The 24,453-nt window shown below is 30.9% G+C and overlaps 2 protein-coding genes and 1 long non-coding RNA gene across 5 annotated transcripts; 1 reads left to right on the top strand and 2 right to left on the bottom strand.

Annotated features, from left to right (window-relative positions):
• Nucleotides 1–2,041: 2,041 nt before the first annotated feature.
• Nucleotides 2,042–7,540, bottom strand: LOC148199302 (pyruvate dehydrogenase E1 component subunit beta, mitochondrial). 2 transcript variants are annotated; one of them, XM_088113777.1, is made up of 15 exons: nucleotides 7,417–7,540; nucleotides 7,149–7,186; nucleotides 7,008–7,067; nucleotides 6,845–6,925; nucleotides 6,707–6,733; nucleotides 6,555–6,617; nucleotides 5,534–5,620; nucleotides 4,012–4,137; nucleotides 3,727–3,860; nucleotides 3,514–3,586; nucleotides 3,330–3,395; nucleotides 3,159–3,197; nucleotides 2,941–3,065; nucleotides 2,744–2,858; nucleotides 2,042–2,511 (listed from the first exon to the last, which is right to left on the bottom strand). In XM_088113777.1, exons 2-15 carry the CDS (start codon nucleotides 7,170–7,172, stop codon nucleotides 2,443–2,445), a joined length of 1,089 nt encoding a protein of 362 aa, XP_087969903.1. In that variant the 5' UTR covers nucleotides 7,173–7,186; nucleotides 7,417–7,540; the 3' UTR covers nucleotides 2,042–2,442. The 2 variants fall into 2 exon arrangements, with proteins under 2 accessions (XP_087969903.1, XP_087969904.1); XM_088113778.1 differs by having other exon boundaries at nucleotides 7,149–7,232; nucleotides 7,417–7,530.
• Nucleotides 7,541–14,181: 6,641 nt separating this feature from the next.
• On the top strand, nucleotides 14,182–19,454 carry LOC124832438 (uncharacterized). 2 transcript variants are annotated; one of them, XR_015786262.1, is made up of 2 exons: nucleotides 14,182–14,410; nucleotides 19,122–19,454. It is a non-coding gene; the product is annotated as an uncharacterized LOC124832438 (long non-coding RNA). The 2 variants fall into 2 exon arrangements; XR_007028346.2 differs by lacking the exon at nucleotides 19,122–19,454 and adding an exon at nucleotides 14,511–14,763.
• A 1,482-nt stretch (nucleotides 19,455–20,936) lies between these two features.
• Nucleotides 20,937–22,253, bottom strand: LOC124845591 (NAC domain-containing protein 83-like). Its single transcript, XM_088113887.1, has 3 exons — nucleotides 21,820–22,253; nucleotides 21,486–21,736; nucleotides 20,937–21,393 (listed from the first exon to the last, which is right to left on the bottom strand). Exons 1-3 carry the CDS (start codon nucleotides 21,998–22,000, stop codon nucleotides 21,127–21,129), a joined length of 699 nt encoding a protein of 232 aa, XP_087970013.1. The 5' UTR covers nucleotides 22,001–22,253; the 3' UTR covers nucleotides 20,937–21,126.
• Nucleotides 22,254–24,453: the final 2,200 nt, after the last annotated feature.

Genomic DNA, 24,453 nt, shown 5'->3' with positions numbered 1-24,453 from the left:
TATTATATTACACTATAAACCAATTATTCTTAACCTTCTTCTTTCTAGCATATAAAAAAAAAAACATGAGTTTATATATAGATAAAATATGTTGTTTAATGAAAATAAACAATATCTAACCATTATAGAAATATATGTGTTTACATTTTCTATAATCACTTCTTTCTCCCTCTCTCAATTCTCTTTTTGTCATTACTCCATCCTTGATAATATATCTCCCATTGCACAGATCTATGTATTGTTCCTCCCTACACTTCTATAATCACTTCTTCCTCCCTCTCTCAATTATCTGCTTCTCATTACTCCATCCTTCTAATCATTGAATTATACTATAAAACTATTCACTCAAAATACTTTCGTTCATTTGTTAAAAGTCAAGGCCACACCTTCCATGCATACAATTTTTTCGATTTTTTTTTTCTCCAGACAATAATCAATACAAAATGTTGTTCTCCAAAATGTAAGCTTTTCGACTTTGACTTTTAAAATAACTGCCAAACTATTTTTAAAAATTATGCTCCCTAACTAAAACAAAGACACTTTTTTTAAATTAAAATACTTCGTACACAGAAGATATAAAAAGTGACACCGAAGCTTCTAAAATACAATTTGTCTGCAAAACTAAATTATTTATCACATTTTAACTCCACTCCAAGAATAATGTAATCGAATTTGATATCATAACTTGCTTTGCGAAAGTGAAGTCAACTTCATACATCGAACATAATGGTTTACATTTCAGAGCATATTTTGCATGTAATTCTCGGCTATTTTCTAGTAATTAAAGCTTAGATTTTATGTATAACTCCCCAGTTTTACGTTCAGGACATTTTGTGCTTTCTGTGAGATTTTGTTATAAAAAAGCATTGGAAACAAATAACATGCAAAAAGAACTAAGAAAACATATTTTGGAATTTATGAAAGATTTTTTATGAACATATGATCACTTAAATTTTTGTTCCGAACCCAAGTACACACAATACAATCAGTATATGTGAATTGAGGTATTCTTCACCTTCAATTTTAAAATTCTTTTGTTGTCATGTCTTTAAATACATAAAAAAGTTAAAAGAAAAAATATATTTAAATTATCACTCATACAAACTCTTAAATGATTTAAGATTATTAAATATAATAAAACAAATGTTAATTGAGGTCTTAAGGAACCGATCGTTTATATTTGAAACTACTTTTTTCAGTTAAGGGCTAAGAAAAGGAGAATTTGTGTTCGAAATAACGATTTCATACCCAGATACAGCATTAATATTCTAGTAAAGCAAAAATAAGAACAGAACATTTTATCATGTCAAAACGGCAAACAGAATAAAACTGAAAAGTTATGGATGAAAATAAAAGGGAAGAAAACATTACATTTTCAAATTCAGAAAATAACAACTTCGAACAAACAAAAAAAAAAACAAAGTGTTAATATATTTTCCTTCCATTTTAAATATTTATCCAATTATATAATATTTGTACGACTTAAAAAATTAACCCCATCTTTTGTCCTTCAAAACGATCTCTCAAATATGATTTACTATTGTCAGTGACATATTTTAGAGCATATAATTAGGTTTGCGACATCAAATTTGCCAAATTATCTTCCATTGTTAATACATTGACATGATACTCAATGAAGTTGACAAACAATTATATCAAAAAGCAACGTCCAAGTGATTTCTCAACACATGATTCACGGCGAAAAGTTACCATAGATATAAGTTAAAATCGTTTACGCAATGGGTAAGATAACTGGAAAAGGTAACATTCGCAAAGAAAGTAAGAGGAAATGGCAAATGGAGAAATTTCTTCGACTGACGTTAACAGCAGCCAATATGATTTCGTGGGTATTGCTAACCGAAAGAACGGCAGAGAAAATCGATAGTTATATAAGTAGTTTTAGGGGGTTCACGGTGACTAAGACCAAGCACCATTCACAACACCAAGTACCCATAACCTTGTTCTCCCCAAGGATACGGACCTCATGTCAAATCAAATATCTCTAGCCTGCCAAGTAACTAAAGCAGTAAATGGAATTGAATTAAATAAGAGCTAGATCTTTTGCATAGAACTGGTCCACTGGAAAGAAACTCGATAATGTATTCAAAAAATTGACTACTTAGTTATTGCCAATCAGAAACCAAAACACAGAAGACTTCCCGCCCGGTGTTATTGTTTTCCAAGTTATTAAACTTCACTTCCTCCCATATATATGCTGGCTGAGAATGGGGAAAAAATGTATGGCATCTGTGAGTCCTGAAAATTAGGAATATACAACAGAACTTTTTAACCAAAGCCCAGCATAACCCGCAAGTTAAAACCAGCATTCTTTGGTTGTAATTTCTTCCTGCTGTTTTATGGTGGAAATTTGGGGGAAAATTGTTTTTGGTACATCAAGGATTACCAAAGAACTAATCAGGACATGAAAGTTTTCCAGAACTTTCAAGCAGCTGCAGCCAAAGGCACCGATCTGTGGCATGCTCTCTTCGCAGCTCGAACAATATCTTCAATCTGTCCATCCACATAAACCAGAAAACAAATCAGATTTAAATTCTCTATACACTTGTACCAAAACCTTGAACAAATTAGCATCAATACTCGTGTCACACAAGACCATCATGTCCAGGCTATCACTACACCCATTCAAAATAAAAATACATTTCTGGATCAAAATAAAGAAAACAGATCTTCCAAAACAAGTTGACACATTCAGAAGAAACAAATAATATTCCACAATCATTACCTGCGGAACAGCCAGTCTCTCCAGGTTTGCTGCGTATGGCATAGGAACATCAGCCCCAGCAATTCTCTCAACCGGTGCGTCAAGATAACCAAAACTCTCCTCAATGACAGATGTGCTGCTCAAGAGAAGTATACACTCACATGATTGGCAAGAGTTGACCAGAAAGATACAGAGAAAGTCAATGCAAAGAGACAAACCAGATTTCAGCCCCAACACCATGCTGAGGAAACCCTTCTTCAACTGTCACTAGCCTGTTGGTTTTCCTGACAGAAGTATTGATCGTTGATCGATCCAGTGGTCGGATTGAACGCAAATTAATAACCTATGTGGATAAAGGTCATTAACCATTATCATCACCCAAATGAAGTTTTACAGAAAGAAGGGAAAGTTCATTACTAACTCTGGCAAATCTTACCTCAGCGCTGATTCCTTCTTTAGCCAGTGTCTCAGCTGCCTAAAACACCAAGAAGAGATATTTAAGAATGTTGTCTACTTTGGTAGTACAGAAGGGGTTAGAGATTTTAAACTTTTTAGAACAGCAAAATATTCATATCTACACCACAAAAGGATCTCACGGTAAACAAACCTTGAGAGCATAGCCAACCATTTTTGAATAAGCTGTAATAGTTACATCTTTTCCTTCCCTCTCAATCTGATAGTGATAAAATGCGTGAAGCAAACATGGATTCAGTAAGAATGCATTATTGTGTAGTAAATAACTAAATATGGCTCTAGAAACAAGGATTCGTACACTACAGATAATTAACTACCTTTGCTTTTCCTATGGGAAGGCAAAAACTGGAATCAAGAGCTTCAGCCGAAACAGGGAATGACTCACCATATCTAGGGGACATAGTGTACAAATTAAATATTCTTCGGAATAATAATAATAATAATAATAATAACTGGTGTTAAAACTATGGCAACTTATTTTGCGGGTAGGGGGTTGTGTGGGGTTGAGAGAATCAAGCAGCAAAACTTACAGCAACTCATTTTCAAGAAAAACAACAGGATCGGGGTCCCTTATAGCAGCTTTAAGCAAACCACGTGCATCTTCAGATGAATACGGTGACAGGACTTTCAACCCAGGGCATGAAGCATACCAAGATGCATAACACTGCATGAAAGCAAAGTTGTAGATACATAGATGAAATCTAAAGTATTTATCAGTTCTCCACAGCTCTAAAGCAGAGTACATTCAAGGCAGAATTTAACGAAATAGTGAAATAAAGTTTGTACATAAAAGAAAGCAGCTTGTAGAACCATACTTGAGAATGCTGGGCACCAACCCCAGCGGCAGCACCATTGGGTCCTCTAAAAACAATAGGTACAGATATTTGCCCAGCAGACATGTAATTGGATTTTGCGGCAGAATTAATAATATGGTCTATTGCCTGCAACAATAATTAAAATTCAATGAGTGGATAGAAGTTAAATAATTAATCAGCAAGCTAATAAACCAAAGATGACACAGCTGGATACCAGAGAAATGAGGCTAAAAACTAAGCATAATTACACATGTTGATACAATATTCACCAGAATTAATTATTATTCAATGTTCAAGCTACCAGAGGCCAACATTAAGATAGCAAACACAAGGCCCTACTTCACGCAGAGGATTGTCAAGTAACCAAATTGCAGCAAAAAAGCTTGTCATCTAATAAACTAAATTGATTTCTATGGCATTGATGTGATGTTCAAACTATTTTTTAAAACACTACAGAATTGCTTTATTTTTAAAGTCAAATATGATTGGCACTGTTAACAATAAACTGAATCCCTCTTTTGAATACTGAGATCCGCAGCTTTGCCCAACAACAAATCCTTAGGTTTATATCTTTAACAGGGTAGTCAGACACAGAACATTAAAAGCATTAAGTAAGTCATCCCTGCAATGCACAGAGAATTACTTCAGGTTTTCATAGAGCAACAATCACAAGCCCAAAGCATGTAAAATCTTGATCACTATTGGTGATTTGTCATGTGACTCCTCTAGTTGTATGCCATTTACTAGCATGCATTGTTTTTCACATCCCCGCCCCCTCTAGTTTGAGATTGGCTATTATCCATTGTTTGCTGTTATTTTCCAGCAACCTGCTGGTGTTGACTATTATCCATTCTTGTCACCTCGGTGCACACTTGGACAACTCATTTTTGCTTTGATGTTCTCTCCTTTTTGTGTTGACTAGGTTGCACTTCAGAACCCACATGATGTCATCCCTCCAACACATCAGAGGCTCAAACTTGTCAAGGTTTGGCACGATACTCTTTTCGTCCTTAAGATCCTTCGTTGCCAATAACTTATTAATTATTAAAAATTATGCCTAAGAAAATAATGATAATATTTTGGGACTATCATCATGACATCTATTTATGAATGATGACTATGCCTTTTACAGAGTAATTTTTATTTTTTGACCACTTATATGTCTACTAGAAATTAATTATATCATTTATCTTATATACTCTTGTGCAAAGCATTTTTGAGTTGGGTAGGCACACCTATATCCTGATTATTAACACAGCCTTACAGGCAAGTCGACATTTATCCTTGAGGAATCAATCATCGTGTATTGAAAAAGTCAACTCAGTTATTCCTATCACTAAAGAGAAAACTCATACAATGTTATCTAATCATCTTCATGTACAGCCAGGTTCACATAACTTTAATACACACACACACACACACACACACTTGCATAAACTAAGTGTTGACTCTGTAAGAAATGTAACACTTAACTCCACACTAAATTTAACAAAGAAATGATGCAATAAAGATATAATCCTACCTGCATGGAGAAGTTAAAAGTCATAAACTCCACAACAGGCCTTAGACCATAGTAAGCAGCACCAACTCCAATACCAGCAAACCCAGCCTGTATTATATTTCACAAAAAATTATGTAAATCCAACACATGCAACCGTGTATAAATCCTGTTCTTTTTTGGGCAGGGATCGGCAGTTAAGTTCAATTCATAAAAGACAGTCTGTTAATCTCATTTTTAAGATGGAGAGCCAACCATGGTATTGAAAACAGTATTCAAACACAGATATTAGAGTACAATGTTATGGCGAGGAGCTGAAAAGATCAATTTTCATGTTCAATAAGCAATCTGTTACAAAAAGTGAAAAGCGGCACACATGAAGAACACAAAAGCCAAAAATAACATCCCATTCTAATTCCATGGAATGAATCCCGAAGCCATCATCATGTTACTAAAGCTTCAATTTGTTTCTTTTATAGGTTGATTCCACTAATGACTCTTTGAACATATTAAAGTTGGACCTTGGCAAGTTCAGAGAGAAATTCAAAACTGGTTAGATGCCAAAATATTACAAATTTCATTTAGAGAAGATTCAAGGTGAAACACATGTGCTTTATCACAAACTCTAACTGATAACATTGTGCTTGGGTTAGTCATGCCAGCATCTTGGTAATTCAGAAAATGAAGAATGGCAACAAATAACATTAAAGGGTCGGCTTAATGTATAGTTTGAGTTCATCATTTGTTTTATAATTAAATATGGGTTTTTAACCAAAAATTGAATACTTATGAATTTCTCACTGCGATTTTTTTTTCTTTCTTGAATGGTACTAGATCTAATAGACTAAAACTGGGATAGGGTTAGAGCCTCAAGAAGTAACAAATGTGTCCAATTTGCAACCATTGTTACCTAAAAGTAAAGACAGTGAAGCAGTGTAACGAATTGAAGGGAGGGACGGAAGGAGATGGTAAATAAGTTGCAAACCAAATGGGTGGATAAGTATGAAGTATGAAAGAGATACGAAATGTGCGCAAGGAAAATGACCTCAGTGATTGGGGTATCGAGAACCCTCTCAGGGCCATACTTCTCGAGCAGCCCCTTGGATATCTAAAATGAAAGAAGAAAGAAAGTTAATAGGTAATACAAATTGGTATCGAATTGGTAAATCCAGAGGTTGGCAAGACAAGTAAACTAACCTTGTATGCACCCTGATATTCCCCAACCTGCACTTAATCAGAAGGAAAATGAAGGACCAAACTTAAGAGAAGAGGGCAAAGGCGAAAAAGAATTAAAAAAAATGTAAAAGAGAATAGAATAGAATACAAATGGATGACCTCTTCACCCATCAAGAAGACTTTAGGATCAGCTGACATTTCCTCATCGAGTGCGGTGTTGAGAGCCTCTCGAACAGTGATCTGCAGCGAAAGACGTGAATCTGAGAAACGGAGGGTTCGGTTGATATCTAATAAGAGATTAGATGAGATCAATAATACGAACCTCTTTGGCGGCAGAAGAAAATTGTCTGATAGCGGAGAACGCAGGGCGAATGCTCTGAGTCTGCAAAAAAGAGTGTGCGTTCTGTTGTGTTCATCGTATGAAGCAGAGTGAAATGCAATTGCAATCAGAAAAAAATCTTACCTTGTGCTTTATTACACCGAACATCTTGCTTCTTTGATCTTCAATCAAGCAAACAAAAACAAGAAAGTCACAAAAAGTCGTAACCTATCAACGAATTTCATTTTTTATATTAAAAACTAAAAAATTAATCAACAAAATGCGCGAGAAGCAGATATGAACAAACATCTATGGCGGAAACAACGACCCTAGAACTAAGTAAGAGGCGCGTGTGAGGATTCAAAGAAAGATCTGGAAGAGGATGCAGAAGAAGATGAAGAAGAAGCCGCACCTGTAACTGTAGCTGGATCCGATCGTCACTAGCCTAACGATACCCACACAAACTAGTATGAACCAAACCAAACAACCCCCACACACCCTTTTTCTCTTGCCCTTCCTCCTTTCTTATTCTTTTCAATATAATTATTTATTTATCGTTACACTTTTCTTTTTTTATTTATTATTCAAACTCGGTTTTATTTGAATATCGTAAAATAATTTAGAATAAGGAAATTTCTCAAAGTAGAAAATGATACTGATAAAGAAATTATATTTACTAAAAATCCAATATTACATTCTTCCACTTTTTAAAAAAATTTAACAGTTTTTGTCCCATTGAGATTTGTTTGTATAATTTTAGAATAGTGCTTTTAAATGCCCTTACAAATTATCTTTTAAAGTATTAACTAAAAAAGATCAACCAAAGAAAAACCTTAATTATAAAAATTAATATACTCGCCAACCACATGGGTTGAGCGAGGTAGGTTGGTGAGGCAGGCACAGGCTGCTGCTGTTCATCCTCCCTCACCCACAACAACCCCATTCCATAAACAACACTTGTAAACTTCACATTAATAATTAAAACAAAATTCTTGATAATATATTTTTCCAACTAAATCAATTACTTTTGTACTTTAAAATATTCCACTTTTAATATCGAGAGTATTAAGTTTTAAATATTTGGTAAATTTGAATACTTTAATACGAGTCTCTAATAAAATATTTTATTTTATTAAATACTTATTTTTTTATAATTTATAATTAATATTTGTTATTTGGTTTTTTCATGAACCAGGTAATTTTTCTATTACTTTATATACTTATTGTTTATAAGTGTATACATATATAATAAAAAAATAACTTAAATAATTCATATATTTCTTATAAATTTGTATATTTCCAATACAATCTCTACTAAAGAACATGTATTTAAGATATTTGTAACATTAAAGCAAAAGTAAAACCTTAACATATTATCTATGTTTGAATACAAATTGTTATTTCAACACATGTAAAATAATAATTTTATATAAATTTATGCAATATGTGAATATTTTATATTTATATTGTTAAGCTTATATAATAATTAGCAACTGTGAAACTCATTAAAAAAACTTACTAGAGCTTTCATATTATAACAATGCAATCAAGCTTCAAAACATATACATCAATTTTATTACAGCACGCTATGGACAATATTTATTGTTTTTACTTGTAATTTTTTTATTAGTATTTATATTAACCTACTTTTGTGTGTTAGAAACTGAGGTGTAAGAGTGCAAGGTCATACTAAAATTTTTATTGTTCTTTTAATATTTATAAAAAAATATTGGATTATTCTTACCCTAATGTAAATATGCTTACATCATTGCTGAATTTTCTTCATTACTTTCTGTTTTATCTTTTTTTTTCGAAGGTTCTTTCTGTGATACTAATATAGTGTTTGTGGGTTTATTTTAATTTATATGGTGATATTTTTCATTGAGTGCTTATATTTTCATCCTATTTTAAATATATGCTCAATAATCTATTTACATGATCATTTGGGTTGCAAGGTTTGTGCATTTACCTTGATTTTTATGACAGTATTTTTCATTGGGTTATTTATGCGTTTACTCTATTTTATATAAGCTGAATGAAATATCCTTATTTTGTTTTAAATACAATTAATAACAAGTTTATTTTGATTTATGTGGTCGGACTTTTTATATGTCTACCTTGATTTTTGCAGCAATATTATTTTTCATTAAGTTGCTTAAGTGCTCATTCTATTTTAAATACAAGTTATATAAAATGTTATAATTATGTCTTAAATACATTAAGTATATTTACTCAGATTTTGGTGGTAGCCACTCTATTTCATTACAAAGATAAATTTTTTAATATATATCTAATTTTGTTTTAAAAATGTCTTAATGACTTTTGTGTTGGTGTTTATACGGATTATATTCTGTCATCTAGATATTGAAGCAAATATAAGAGTTTAGGGTTATAATGAGATTAAAGGAAAAAAAATAAGAGTTAACATAATATTTTTTTAATACAATTTGTTATTCTATCATTTTTTTAATTAGATGGTTTTTAATTTTTTTCATATAAGTTTATTTTATTTTTAAAATGTATTAATAATGCTTTTATGTTGTTGTTTTTACTATCACGTTTTTTTGGTGATGTGTGTATTAACCTTAAGATCTTTATGAAATTAATGTAAAAAGTTGAAAACTAACATACTAGTTATTTTTTAATAGAGTTTGTCATTCTAACACATGTATAAAATAATATTTTTAACGAAATTGTGCTTGTATATTTATATTATTAAGCATATAAGTAATTATAAACCATCAAACTCATTCCAAATATTTACTAGAACATTTATACTTGTAACATTTATACGATCATAGCACAAACACAGACAAGTAGAGTGAGCTAACATGCAACAAATCATTTATAAAATATGCATAATTACTTTGATACATTCAACAAACATCATATAATAATTATGTCACATACACTCATACCATCATACAACAATCGCACCATAGATACTCATCCCATCATACCACAATACCCAATAGACACTCATCCCACAATACCCAATAGACATTCATCCCACAATACCCAATAGACACTCATTCCATAATACCCAATAGACACTCATTCCACAATACCCAATAGACACTCATTCCACAATACCCAATAGACACTCATTCCACAATACCCAATATACACTCATTGCACAATATCCAATAGACATTCATTCCACAATACTCAATAGACACTCATCCGAATGATACGTTGATGAGCGGTCAGTTATGCACTTGTGATGACTTCTACTTCTTCTTACAAATACACTTCCAAAATACTCCATACCATCCACAAGGTTAGTCCTCAACACTATGTCCAAAACCGGCACATAGACGAGAACCTCTTGCCCCTCTCACCACATAATTCATGATTCCATACTTGAGACTGGATGGTTATTAGAGTATCAGGATAACCTCCAACAATAGGACCCTCAACATCAACATATACACTAATACCATATCATTACAGAATCTTTCCACGAGACTCATATCATGCTCATATTTCTCAACTCATATTATACCATTACAAAATCTCCCCATAATACTCATATCATGTTCAGATGCATAAATTCAAATCCAATATAATAAAATACAATCATCACAGAAATCATACAAAATGAATATATCACAAAATAAATTAACAATAATAAAATATCACTATAAATGGTCACCGGAGAAGAATCAAATGTTTGACGAATCAAACTCACCAAAAACGCCAGTACATATGACTAGTCACAACTTACTGGATTTGACCAGGATTGCTCTATGATCAGGGATGTACAAACTCCAATTTTTAAGATTCCTCTATCCTACCATCACAAATGTAACCTTAATATATAAACGTTTTGGGGAACTAAGAAGTTGAATCTGGCATAGCCGGTTACACATCTTCTTATCCTTCCAGAAAGATGAATCCAGCACATATTTTATATCAGTTGAGTATATTGCATAATAGTTTAACAGTACTTAATCTGTTCAATAGGATTTAAGTTAAAAACCTATCGATTAGACTTTCAGAAAAGAGAGGTGTGTCACAATGGACAACTTAAGTACCAAGTCTTTCCTTAGCCAAAGTGTTCCTCAACTAGTTTTTAACAAATTTCTTATTTACATATTCAAAACAACAACATATAATATTAATACAGAAATTCAATACAACAAACACCTATGTTTTTCATTTACAATATTCACACATAATTTCAAGACATGAATAGTAATAAAACAATACTAAATCATAATATAAAAACTTAGAAAGGTTAGTTCCCCTACCTCTATTCCAGACATAGTTTCTTGATTAGAGGTTGTTCCCGGAAAACTTCCAGAATCTCCACACTAAAATCCTTCTTAGTCTAAATTCTTCCTAATCTTATAATTCCTCTCTACTTCTTGGTGCAAAATCCCCCTCCCCCTTGCTTGGTATATATAGGCCAAGATTCTGGTACTATTTGGTGTTATATATATATATATATATATATATATATATATATATATATATATATATATATATATATATATATATATATATATATATTTATCATTTCAATCAAAGATGTTTTGCTATTTCAATTACCGAAAGTTTCTTTGTCCATTTGTTTTCTTTTTTTTTTAAAAAAAAAACAAAAAGGTAGAAAAGAGTTTGAATCCATGTTCTTGAAATCACCACAATTTTCTACTATTTAAACTACCAAAATTTCTTATTTAGCTTTCCACATTTTATTTTTACATAAACTTATTAATTATATTTTCCATTTATAAAAAAAAATTTATTACTACTAATAATAAAATTATTACTATTAAGGTAAATATTTTTCATACGTCTTACCGAACAACATATCTTAGACTTTTAAACGTAGATATCATTTTCAATATTTTATATATATATATATATATATATATCATTTTTGTTGTATTTATTTAGACTTTGGTAATAGCGTTTGTATTAACTTGTAAGTTTGAGACTAAAACATATATGTCATGATATTAAGAATATTGAACCAAATGTAAAAGTTTATGATCTTATTAAAAAAAACTATCAATAATAATATTTCGTTGTTAACGCTTAAAATTAGTTGGTTAATCATAATTATTATAAGTAAAATATTTATTTATCAAATGTTTATTGCTAAATTTTATTAATAGATTAACAAAAAATTCATTGGATAATTGTTGGTAAATAAAATTTATTGATATATTTATTTTCTCTTTATTTTTCTTTTCTTCTTATTCTCTTTATTTATTTTTCCATTATTTTTTAAGTTAATGAAAATTTTATTATTCCAATAGATTTTAAAAATTTAATTTATAAATATATTTTGTTAGTTTGAATGGAAAATTTAGCATCTTATTTATCGATCAATTCATCCAAAAAAATTTAGTAGTGAATTTTAAGAAATTCAATTATTGACGAATTTATTAATAGAATTTGCCACATATCAAAATTGAAAGTGTATCATGTTTTTATCAACTGAATTTACAAATAAGATAATTCATTAATAATAACAATTGTAAATTACTTACGGATTTATTTTATGAAAATCAAAATTTTATATTACCAACAAGTTTTAATAAAATAATTTACAAACATATTCATCAAATTCATTGGAAAAGTGACAAATTTATTTTTTTCTTTTTCTTGGTTTTTTTTACTAACAGATTTATTGACAATTTCTTTAGTAATCAAAATATAATTTTATAAAAAAATAAATTATTGACAATATTAATGAACTAATTTATAAACATATTTAATCATATTGAAAGATAAATTTGACACCTAATTTCTCAGTGGAATTTTTCATCAATAAATAAGATTTTCTTTATTCAATTGATTTTTACCAATATTTAAGAAATTCAATTATCAACGAATTTATTAATAATGTTAGCATGAATTATAGCGAAAAATGTAACGTTCTTTTACTAACATAATCTATCAATGAAAAAATTTCTCGATAATTTACATAATTTATTGATAAATGTTTTTCATTGATAATTTAAGTTTTTATTTATAAACAAATTTACTTTTGTTAATAAAATTTACTGATAAATATTATTTTACTGATGAATTTATTTTCATAGTAAGTTTTTATCTATAATTAAAGATTTTTTTGAAATGTCTGAATGAAACTTAAGTACTAATTTTCTTTTAATACAACTTATATTTCTTGTACTCCTTTAAAATTGCATGGCTCTAACTTTTTTAATATAAACTTATTTTGTTTTTAAAATATTTTAGTAATATATTAACATGATTGTTATATTTGCTAGGACTTTTTTGGTTGGGTTAATTAGAGAACTCAAATATTAGAGTTTAAAGTCTTTTTGTAAAATTAAAGCAAAAGGTAAGAGGGGACATATTAACTATCTTTGAATATAGTCTGTGATTCTTGCATTTTATTGAAATTTGATAATTTTGGATTATTTACAAAAGGTTTATTCTGTTTTAGAAATATATAGTGAAGTAATTAAATGGTTGTGTTACTTTTACTCAGATTTTGTGGAAATGCTTATATTAACTCGTTTTTGTAAATTTGAGACAAACAAATGAAAGGATTTAAGATCTTTATAAGTATGAAAATGTAAGAAATAATGCAATAGCTATTCTCAGCGGTATGACAAGTGCAACTAAAAATAAGTTGTTATTATTATATTTCATATGCTAATATGATCATGTGTTTAGATTGTTTTTTAATGTATCAATATTTGGTTTTTGTTTTATCTTCAATATCTGATCAGGAAGTTGTTCTTTTTCTTATCTTTTAATTACTTTAATTATATTAACATATTATTTTTTCGAGTACTTAATCATAGGTTTCAAACACATGTTTATGTCTTCATTATCAACTTTGATTTATATGATTTACATTTAAATTTATTGATATTTTTTTTTCAGATAAATAATTGGTTTAGTATGGTGAGTATAGATATATTTTATTTTTAGTATAATAAAAAATTATTATTTTAGTACAAAAACTATGATTCCTCGATTTTGTTTGAATACAAAAAATAATAAAATTAAAGAGTTGTTGTACTGAAAGTGTAGTTTTCTTTTTTTCTTGTTGTATTAAAAATGAAATCTATCTATAATTATCCCAATCTGTTTTTTGCTATAAATACGTTTTTAACTATTAGGTAAAATTAGATTATTAGGATAAAAGAATACAAGAGACAGAGAATAACAAAATTGGAAGGGTGGAAATAGTAAAATGTGATAGTGGAAATAGAAATGGATAGAGAGAAAGAAACCCAAAAAATTGAAAAGTTGAGCCCAAATTGGAAATGAGAAAAAGGGGTGGAGGTGGTGGTGGCTGGGCAACGGAAAGAAAGAGATATTTGTTATATAAGGATGGGTGGTGCACTGTGGGGGACGCGGGTGATGGAGATCGTGAAGAAGCCAATGCTGAGAAGCGCCTCCTCCGCGTTTGGCAGGTTCCGATCTCTCTCTATCTCTCTATTCTTCCTTTTTAGGGTTTCTTCTTCTTCTTCGACAATCACATCTCTATTCTCTTCTTCTGAAATCCATTTCAAGAATGAAGCTGTCTTCAAGGCATGCTCTCAATCATCTCTTGCATCATTGCGGGACCATTCAATTACTTTCTCCATTTTTTCTTCAAATCCAATTTGTAACCCCCAAACATCCTACTCCATCTTTACTTTTACAGATTGCTTTCATATTCTATGCTTGAATTCTATCTCTTATCAATCTCGCTATGCCGTGCCTGCCATACTCTTGTTACATGCTCTTCACTGTTATTTTAATTTTCTTTTATGGACTGTTCTTACCTAATAATTGCACAATAATGCCACTCTCTTTTTGTTTTCTATATAACCTCCATATGAACTCTTTTTTCTTTATCTAATTTCTATAGCCAAACCATAAGCATTTTTTAACTTATTTCATAGAGCTCTTAATCGTTTCGTGAAAACTTGTTCAAGAGGTGCTCTATCTCATTTTTTTCAAACAAACGAGTTCTTATTAATTTAGTTATCATAATCGATGAGATTTGGTACTGTACATTCTAGGTGAAGACCCTTTTTAAGAAGTTGTGAAGAAAATTGTCAATATAGGTTAGCTAACCGTGGTAAAGGAGGGAGAATTGTGTTTTGGGCCGTAGTGTTGTGGGCGGCCTTAATTTATGGCCCGTGAACTTGTAGTAGGGCTGAAATGGAATTGGCTTTTTGACGTCAATGTGATGCAAGCCGAATGAACTGATTCCTTTTTATTAGTGGGTACGCGCTTTGTTTTTTCTGTCAATTTGATTTTATATAATAGAAGCAAAGTTGATCTGATATATCTGTTTATAAAAGTATAATTAAGGTATTTAATTATTTCATCAAACATCAACTAAAATTAGAAAATACTATTATAAAAATAGTAAGTATAATACATACAATTAGACAAACAATGAAATCCTATTCAAATAATTTAACACTATTAGCATGATTTTAATGTTAAAGAAGATCAAAAGATCAAAGTATTGACTTATAGTAAATAATTATAATAAAAGACTATTGTTAGGGATTAGTAACAGTTTATTTTCATTTGAGTTTGAATTCGACGAACCTGAGTTACTTCAGTTTGATTCATGTTTATTTTATTTTATTTATATCTCAACTCGAGTTGAGCATGTACTGAGTCACTCACAATTTTAATCCATTTTTGCCTTGGTGGAGAATAGGACTTTGGATCTCTTTTGGGAATTGGGGCCCATGACTTAGATTTATTTGGTTAGGAGAAGAAGTAAGAAATGGACACGTCTTGTTTGTTGCAATTGTACTAAGCAAACCTTGTAAAACCCTACAGGCAAACAACATTAATAGACATAGTCACAATTGATGGATGGACATGTTGCCTTTTGTGAAAGACAGTTTTTGAATGAAAAATAATAATTAATAGGAAACCTTCTTAACCTGATTGACCTAATCAGGTGAGCCTACTACCAAGTTTAGCTTGGATTGGAGTGAATGGGTCGGGTCATGTGTGACCATGATAGGCTACCCACGTGATTGACAAAAGTTTGCATTGTTCTTACTAAGTCAGCAATTCACACAACACTCTTTGTCATCCTTTATTTTCTCCATGAAAATGAAACTTAAATAGAAAAGGTGACGTGAAGAACTCTAATACCCTTATTAACAACAAACTCCGCTCGCCAATCAATTCTTTTTTATTTCTTTCATTCTTAATTCATCTTTTTGTTCCTACGGCTCAACTTTTATAGTCTTCTCTAGTTTAATGAACCAAAGAATGTTACCAAACACACTTTTAACATTTCTTCCTAGCACTCTTTTAGTATATTAGATATATTTATAGGGACTTGTGAAAAAGTGAATTTCGTTCTTCTTATAGCCAGTTCCCTTGATAATTTTGAGTCCTTCAAAATATTACTTCCAGATAAAAGAGTGTAATGATAGCATCATCTTTCGTAATATAGAGTTAATTAAAGTGAGAGAAATCTCGTACATTAGGCAAAGTTTAATTTTTTGAAATGTAGTTAGACGGCAAATATGCATCTGAATTTCAAAATCGAACTTAAAAATGTTTAAAAAATATACTATTTTTTTGCTTGAATAAAAAACATGCTGACAATACAGAAGTTCTTAACAATCGCAGTTGATGAACTAGTATTTTTCCTTCTGTAAGTGTTCGACGGCTAACACTTTTAAATAATTAGAACTGTGATTAAATGATAGAATTACTAAGTAAAGGGGTCCTATATTACATATGTCCAAATAAATTTGTCTTTATCATGATTGGCTGATGTGGAATTAGGATGTGACTTTATATACAGTTTTAGGTCTAACGATAGAAGTTAAATTTTAAAAACAATGATTTAAGAAGAATTTTACTTGACTTTTGTTCGAAAGTTAATTCACAGTAAGTAACTATATGTGTTAACAAATAAAATATTATTTTAAAATCCAAACAGTTGCGTTCATCTTTTTAGACGATATATTCCTCTAAATAGATGTATGTTTCATTTGATGTTTCAGAGGATGTGAACCATTGATGCATTGTCCAACAAGTAAACTAAAGTAAATGTTCTAATAATTTATTGTTGGCCTATTTTATTCTGTCTTGTGTTCAAATAAGTTAGACGAGGAAAATTAAACACAAAGAGCTTAGGCTGAAAATATTATAAATTGTATTTTACCTAAATTTGAATACAATAAATATCATGGGTACAAAAGCAACACAATTATGTGATGCTGTAAGAATAATCCATGAAGGCACAAACTATGTTTAATTGAGAAAACCCACCAATTTCAAAACACAGGAAGAATTGTATTGAAACGAATTGTTTGAAAAATTCCAAACTTTTAACAACGAGCCTCAAAAGATTATAGTAGAATACACTAATCTTCTAATCTCATACAGTATGAAGATTTTGGATAGATTCCCAAGGGGTAAGAACACATACATGAGCATAGAAGAAACACAAACATGATAACCATGGTTCTAGATGAATTCTCAGAGACAAGATTTAAAAACTCATTAATCTTAAAGGATAAGATATTGATCCACGTGAAAGCGTTATAATCTACTTTATAATATTCTAAACCTTTAAAATATAATGCAGAAACTAAGAGCTCAGATTCATTTTTTAAATTGAAAGTGCTCTTAAACTAAGTTTGTTTATTTCTTATTACTATAAAATATTTTAGGAATAAAAGGTTCAGCTTATATAGGTCACTATGTTAAATTAAATCGATAGAAAAAGTGAAACGACAAATTGAATATGTTAACTCGCAGACTTCATAAGGTAATGACAGGACAAGATAAGTTAGTAGGCATAACCTGCTTCAAAAAGTTCACATTCCACTCTTATTTCATTTAGTTTCGATATTCTTTCACTCCATTTTTAAATTTTTGGGTCATTTTTTTAATATATTTATTATATATTATTTTAAATTTATTCATTGTCATTGTTAAGATGTATGTAGAGTGGCAAAACGGGCCAACCCGTCCCGTTTAAGTCTGATATGACTTTGTCTCATAAAAAACAAGTCAGACTAAGTTGGTCTATCACTTAACAATGAGTTCACTTTTATAATTCGACCTGACAGGCTGTTGGGTTGAAATGAGTTTATGCAAGACTAGCATGCAGGTTAACATATGAGTGATTCTCCCTACACCTCAGGTATCTCGTTTTGCACCTCCCTCTTTTTTTATTTTTACAACAGTGCCCCTGTCAGAAGAGGAGAACCTTTGGCAGAACCTTTAATTGCTTTATTTTTGTTTGAGTCATTTTGAAAAAACCCATTTTCTCTTTCGCATTTCATACCAAACCCTGCACCCCTTTTTCCTCTTCCCCTTCTCTCCCTCCTCTCCTCCTCCCTTCATTTCCACAGAACTTTCGTCCTTCGAGTGTTGTGTGTTGTGTGATTAAGAGACATTTGTGGGATTGTATTGTGGATGGATGATGGATTTGTGGTAGGGACGAAGATATGTGGCAGGGACGAAGTTGGAGACCAATGCGGTTATGGTCTCGCCGCAGTTGGAAGTTGCGATTTAGTATGTGTCGCACTTGGAAGTGCGGTTATGCGGTTGCCGTAGTTGGAAATGCGAGTCTCGCCTAGAGTGTTCCACTTCCAGAACAAGCACGAAGTCAATGTCTCTATTGGATGCAAATACGATGGTGAATAATATTTGAAGAGTAGAGGCAGTGAGCGAATAACATGCCTCGGTGGAGACGACGACCAAAGCGCAGTCGTTTTGTAGGAAAAGGGTGTGCTTTTAGGGTGTTGGCTTTGAATACTTCCACACATTGGTTTCAACTTGGAGGGGAAAATTAGGAAGAGGGCAGAGGGATTGTTTCGATTAGGTCATGGCAACATAGAGAAAGAAGAGTGAGAAAGAGATTAAATTTCATAATAAGCTTCCTTCGCTGATCTACCTAATTAAATTACTCCGGTCATTACAGAAATATCAAATATTGGTTTTCAAATATATATATATATATATATATATATATATATATATATATATATATATATATAACACATGTGTGTGTAAACAACTTTAATTAATAAAAACAATGTAATCAATATAATTTGTATGAAAAATAATTTAAGAATAGCAACGTTAAATAGGGTAAAATTAGTCATTTTGCTTATATTTTATTTTATTGATTAACAGTGAGATGGGTGCATGCAAAAGCTTATAATACAGGTGGTTAACAGAGGAGAACTCAGATGGATGCATGCATATGTTATAATACAATTTACAGGACAAGATTAAGGGTTGTTAGTGATTAAAAAATCATTAAACCATCATCACCTTTTTCATATTTTATTAAATGAAGGACATATTTGTCAATTGGGATGTGCAGGATGAAACAGGTGAGGTGCAGGGAGGAACACCCTTAACAGATTGATGTCGGGGTGCATTTGAATAATTTATCACGTATTTGATTATAACATTTTTTTCCACATTTGAGTTTTCCATAATATATCAAAACATGTTCATACATTTGAATTGTCGGATTGGCATACTAGTATGCCGAACTAGACGAAAGCGAGTTTCTTACATTTAGTTTTTTGATAATACCGGGTTGGCCTGACTAAGTGGGACAAGTTATAGCAACTCTTGAGTTAGACAAGTCATCCCCACTTATTTTTTTTCCTGGGTTATCAGGCCCTAATTAGACTCTATCTTTTTATATACTCCTAAATGTATGCTAAATAATAGACTACAATTATGAAAAAAAAAATGAAATGTTCCACCTAATGTCATTACAAAAAGCTTTTAAAAGTTAAGAAAAAATTATGGTTAACTATTATAATTTTAGTAACTTAATTAGTAATTGTTTTTTATTGTTAATTAAATATTTAACTTTTAATATTTACTTAATATAGGTGGTAATTTTATATTTATTTAGCTCATTTTATTTGTAAATATGAAAATACTATTTAGCTTATAAAGGTATGAAAATTTTAAATAAGATTAATGTTAGAGTGTAGTATTTTTTTTTTAAATTTGTTTATGTGAAAAATGGTAGTCAGGACCCTATCATTCTTAAAATATCTTCACTATCTCTTCTAAAAGCTTATATTTTTACTTACTTTTATCTTTAAACTATCTATTTATATATAATAGAAAGTGTAATGTTTTCTTATTAAGATGGATGTGAATAGAATACTTATAATTATAAAATACTTCCAATATTAATTAAAAGTAGTTGAACAAAACATGGTAATTAAGTTGTAACTAACAAACGCACATATAATTAGTAAAGAACTAAGTTTTAATTATAAAACAAGAATTAATATAACATTTTTTTCTATAATTTTTCTTTGTTTTTATTTAGTAAACTTCTAAAATTGTTTTAAGGCATTTAAAATTAGAGGAAAACACTTTTGATACAATTAAAAAAATATATAAATGAACTTGCCATTACATTTTCAGACCAACAATTTTTGTAATTTTCTTATTTAGTTTGCCTAATCTTTTTTAATATGATATCTAACTATCATTCATTTTTCTTTATTTATTCAGTTAACTCATGAGCCAATGATTATATACTAAAACATAAATTCAATGATCATGATAACATTGCCTCTAGAATTCAAGTCCTCTTTTAATAGAACAAATGAATAGTTTTTAATTAAAAAAAAAAGAATGAACGTTTAGTATAACATTATTACATACACATACATGTATTGAAATATTGATTTTTTTTATTAATAAGTGTTACTACTTTATCTTTTCTCATTCTAGAAATAACCAAATCTTTACACGTATAATATTATATATTATTACGTTACATATTTTTATCATTTTGTGTATTTTTTTTGTAATTTATTTTTAAAATTTTGTGAAGAAAACTGTGATTTTGTTCTGCCCTTTGAAAGCATTTCCTTGAGGACTGAAAATATATAACTTTTAAGTAGCATTGCATTTGCATTTGCATGGTGAAGTGCGTTAGAGATTGAAAGTAAAAGTAAGAACAGATTGAAGTAAAAATAAGAACTGGATTACACACTAGTTTTAGTAGCATACTCTCCAGACATAGACTACCCTTAGTGCCGGTTGAAAATGAAAAGATAATTACAGGGAAAGACAATAAAAGAAAGAGGCAAAGCTTAGGTTGATCTGAGATGGTTGTAAAACAAGTAGTAGTGCTAGAAATAAGTGAAGGGACTCAAGGTTTTCTTCTAACATAAGGGAAGGTGTTGGAGCTACTACTCTCTTCATTCTCATCTGATTCATGGGTAATTCCACTGCCGGCAGAAGATGAGCAATCAGTCTTGTTCTGCGCCAAAAAGTCATAAAACACCATCTTCAACTTCCTCACCTTCCGGTTATCCACTCTACCTCTCAAACTCTCCATCTCCTTCTCCTCCCCGTTTCTACAACCACTTCTCCTCTTCAAAAATATGCGACACAGAACCCAGTTTTCCATGGGAACCTGAACACACAAACAAACCAAAAATATTGTATGAATAATTAATGCGTGCGCGAGGATAATTGCGAGTTAATTTGCTCTCTCTGAATCCTGACCTGAGACGGAGGGTTAAGGAGGCGATACTCATGCATGATCCAATCGGTTCTGGATCCATGAGGTGGCTTTCCTCTGTAGAAAACAAGTGTCTTCTTCATTCCCACTACTTGGTTCCCTTTTGAAGTTAAAATTTGTTTGTCCAACCCAGTGGCCTTCCAGTAACCTGAACCGGTGGCTCTGTTGGAGCGGTTCCCGTTAGGATATTTGGGCTCTTTGGTGCTGAAGAAGTACCTCTCTTTCTCTAAATCACCTAAACACACCATCCACAAGGCATTGCAATTAGACTTAATTAGTTAAGAAGAAGAGAGAGGGGAAGAAGGGAATTATGGAAACCTGGCAAATCCCAAGGATCAGACTTGCAAACATCAAACTCAGGAATGACGGAGGCTGGCAAAGGGAGGGAGAAAACCTTGCGCTTTAAGTATTGCACAACCAATTCCTCGTCGGTTGGGTGGAAACGGAAGCCCGGAGGCAATCTGAGCTCCCCATTCTTCACAAAATTCAGTTTCTCCATTCGACCACGCCCTACTTCTTCTCTGTATATGAATATAGTAAGAATAGTTTTATGTGTCCGACTAGAGCAGAGCAGGGAAGTTGGGTGGGTGAGAATTGAAGCACTCGTGGGGGTTCTTATAAGTCCATTAAAGCGTTGAGGAAAATAAAGAAAGGGGCTGAAGAAGAAGGGGAAAGGAAAGAAGAAAAAGGAGGGAAAAGGGGGTTATTGTTATTGGATAAAGAAAGCAAAAGGGTATGGAGTAAGATGCAGTGTGGCTTCTTTTATAGAAATGGGTCTGACAGGAAGGAAGGAGAAGAATAAGACGACACATTTTGCGTAAACCAGACTCAACCTTTCTTTTACTTTGACGTTATATTAACTGTGGTTTAAGGTTTTATTATTATTATTATTAATATTATTATTATTTTGGTTTGTTCGTGAGAAAAGTTGTTAGTCCAGACCAGAGTGGCTGCTGCTGCTAATAAGAAAACAAAGCCTAGTTCCGTCGACCTCTTTGTTCCTTGTGTTGTGATTGGAACTTGGAATTAGATTGGAGGAGAATTCCGTTTGGTTTATCCAAAAAAAGCACTCTTCGGTCCCTTCCTTGGATAAAACAAAACAAGTTCTCCATTTTTTCTTGGAAACAAAATTTGTCTTGAGTTTACTAAATTTTGATTTGGGTGGTTTTACTGAAGTGAAATGAAGAGGTGCATGAAGTGAGGTTTTGTGATGGGGTACAGCTGGAGGTGACCCAAGGCAAGACAAAGAGGTTATATCAGTGGTATGGCACTGATTTGATGAAAGTACACAACTAACCCTCTCCCTCTCTCACACTAACTTGTTTCTATTTCTGTTCTATCCCTCAACGGGGAGCAAACCAATATCAATGAATACAGGAAACTCAACTCTTTTGGTTTGGTTTTGTTTTGTTAGTTACTAACTTCTTCACACTTCAGACGCATCCTATTCTGTCGGTGTTACCTTTTCTTACCCCCTTTCCACTTTACATCACTAATGTTATTCTTATCTTATTTTTCACATCCCCTTTCATGTTTCCAAGCTTAAGTAAGGGTTTTATATCGGTCCTTTCTCGTTCGATCGAGTCGAATATTGCATAAAATATTTTGATGTTAAAATTAGTATTTGTTTAATGTTATAATAATAAATGTATAGTAAAACATAATTAGTTATTTATATATTAAATTTGTATTTATAGATTTTAAAAAAATAATTTATTAATATTAATTTAATTACGATTCCAATAATAATAATTTAACTTAAAGTTGATATAATTATTTTTATTCCTAATTTTGTTTGTAGTATGATCGATTGGTCCACTGATTATCTTTCATGGAATTAAAAGAATTATCAACCATCATATTTCACAAAACTTTGTAGTAGTAAAAGTAAATTAATTTCTTCCAACATTATTTACTATGCGTAGGTACTTAGTTTACCTTTTAGCTTGGTTTTCATTTTTAAATGCAATTAAGGTCCACGCTTGTTCAATATCCTTTTAGATTACAAATAGTTAATTGTGTTTCTGAGACACTTTTGAAAATTTAATTGATTGTATTTATGAATTCTTCTGATACCACATTCATTTGAGGAGCCGTGAACGTAAACAACATACACTTGCGAAATCATTTTCAAATCAATTAAAATATTCTGTTAGCTTTTCAATAACTTAAGGGTCTAAATCACGCTCAAATCGACTAACCATACAAATTGGCATATATTCTTATTAAAGCTACATGCATAAAAACTATGGCCATATAAAACCAATGAGAAAATCTATTCTATCCCAGACAGACATGATCCTATGTATTGCAGTCTCAATTGTCATAATATATTTCTATGTGGGCCTAATTTCTTTTTTATTTTCCCACTAAATAATCGAAACGTCCACGTTACTTGGGAGTGTAGAATAAGTGTTTTTAAATTCAATTAAGTACTAGTCAAACACTCTTTTTTTTTTTCTTTTTTTTATTTAGTATACTGTGCCTTAAACCCTTTGTGTCGGAAAAAATACAAGTTGATTGATTCCTTTATTTCACAAATAATAAGTTATCAGGAGATTCTGTTTGATTTGTGGCGAACTTTTTTAAAATTTATTAACTCAAAAAACTTTATTTCGATAGGTCACTAAAAATAGTGTATGCACTTACGTTGGTTCATATTACTTGATAAGTAATTTCCATTAGAGAGTCAGACTAAAATTACTTTTGGTTATACACATTTTTTTTAAAAATTATTGATTGAAAATTTAAATTAGCAAGTTAAGAAATAGTGTGTTGTTTTTGTCAGATCACCGTAACGTTGACATGAAACATCCATCTCTATTTCACTGATGTCTAATATTAATTTATGCGTAGTTACAATTAGCAACATGTTTTTTAATTATATTTCTTTCACAAATTCAACGTTTTAATATATTTTTATTTGTAAGTAGTTCCTGCATTAATTTCCTT

This window comes from Vigna umbellata, chromosome 4 (assembly GCF_029865625.1).
Source record: "Vigna umbellata cultivar VRB3 chromosome 4, Vumbellata_1.0, whole genome shotgun sequence".
NCBI lineage: Eukaryota > Viridiplantae > Streptophyta > Magnoliopsida > Fabales > Fabaceae > Vigna > Vigna umbellata.
The sequence above is the reverse complement of the archived record's forward strand: the minus strand, read 5'-3'. Positions and strand labels throughout refer to the sequence as shown.

Bases quoted from the DNA above. Each gene is read 5' to 3' on its own strand.
- LOC148199302 (XM_088113777.1), bottom strand. From the start codon at position 7,172: ATGTTCGGTGTAATAAAGCACAAG. The intron at 4,138-5,533 runs GTAGGATTATAT...TTATTGTTGCAG, and splicing joins CTTTTAACTTCTCCATGCAG to GCAATAGACCATATTATTAA. The intron at 2,512-2,743 runs GTAATGATTGTG...GTGGATGGACAG, and splicing joins AGAGACTGGCTGTTCCGCAG to ATTGAAGATATTGTTCGAGC.
- LOC124845591 (XM_088113887.1), bottom strand. From the start codon at position 22,000: ATGGAGAAACTGAATTTTGTGAAGAATGGGGAGCTCAGATTGCCTCCG. The intron at 21,737-21,819 runs GTTTCCATAATT...TGGTGTGTTTAG, and splicing joins TGATCCTTGGGATTTGCCAG to GTGATTTAGAGAAAGAGAGG. The intron at 21,394-21,485 runs GTCAGGATTCAG...TTGTGTGTTCAG, and splicing joins TCCTTAACCCTCCGTCTCAG to GTTCCCATGGAAAACTGGGT.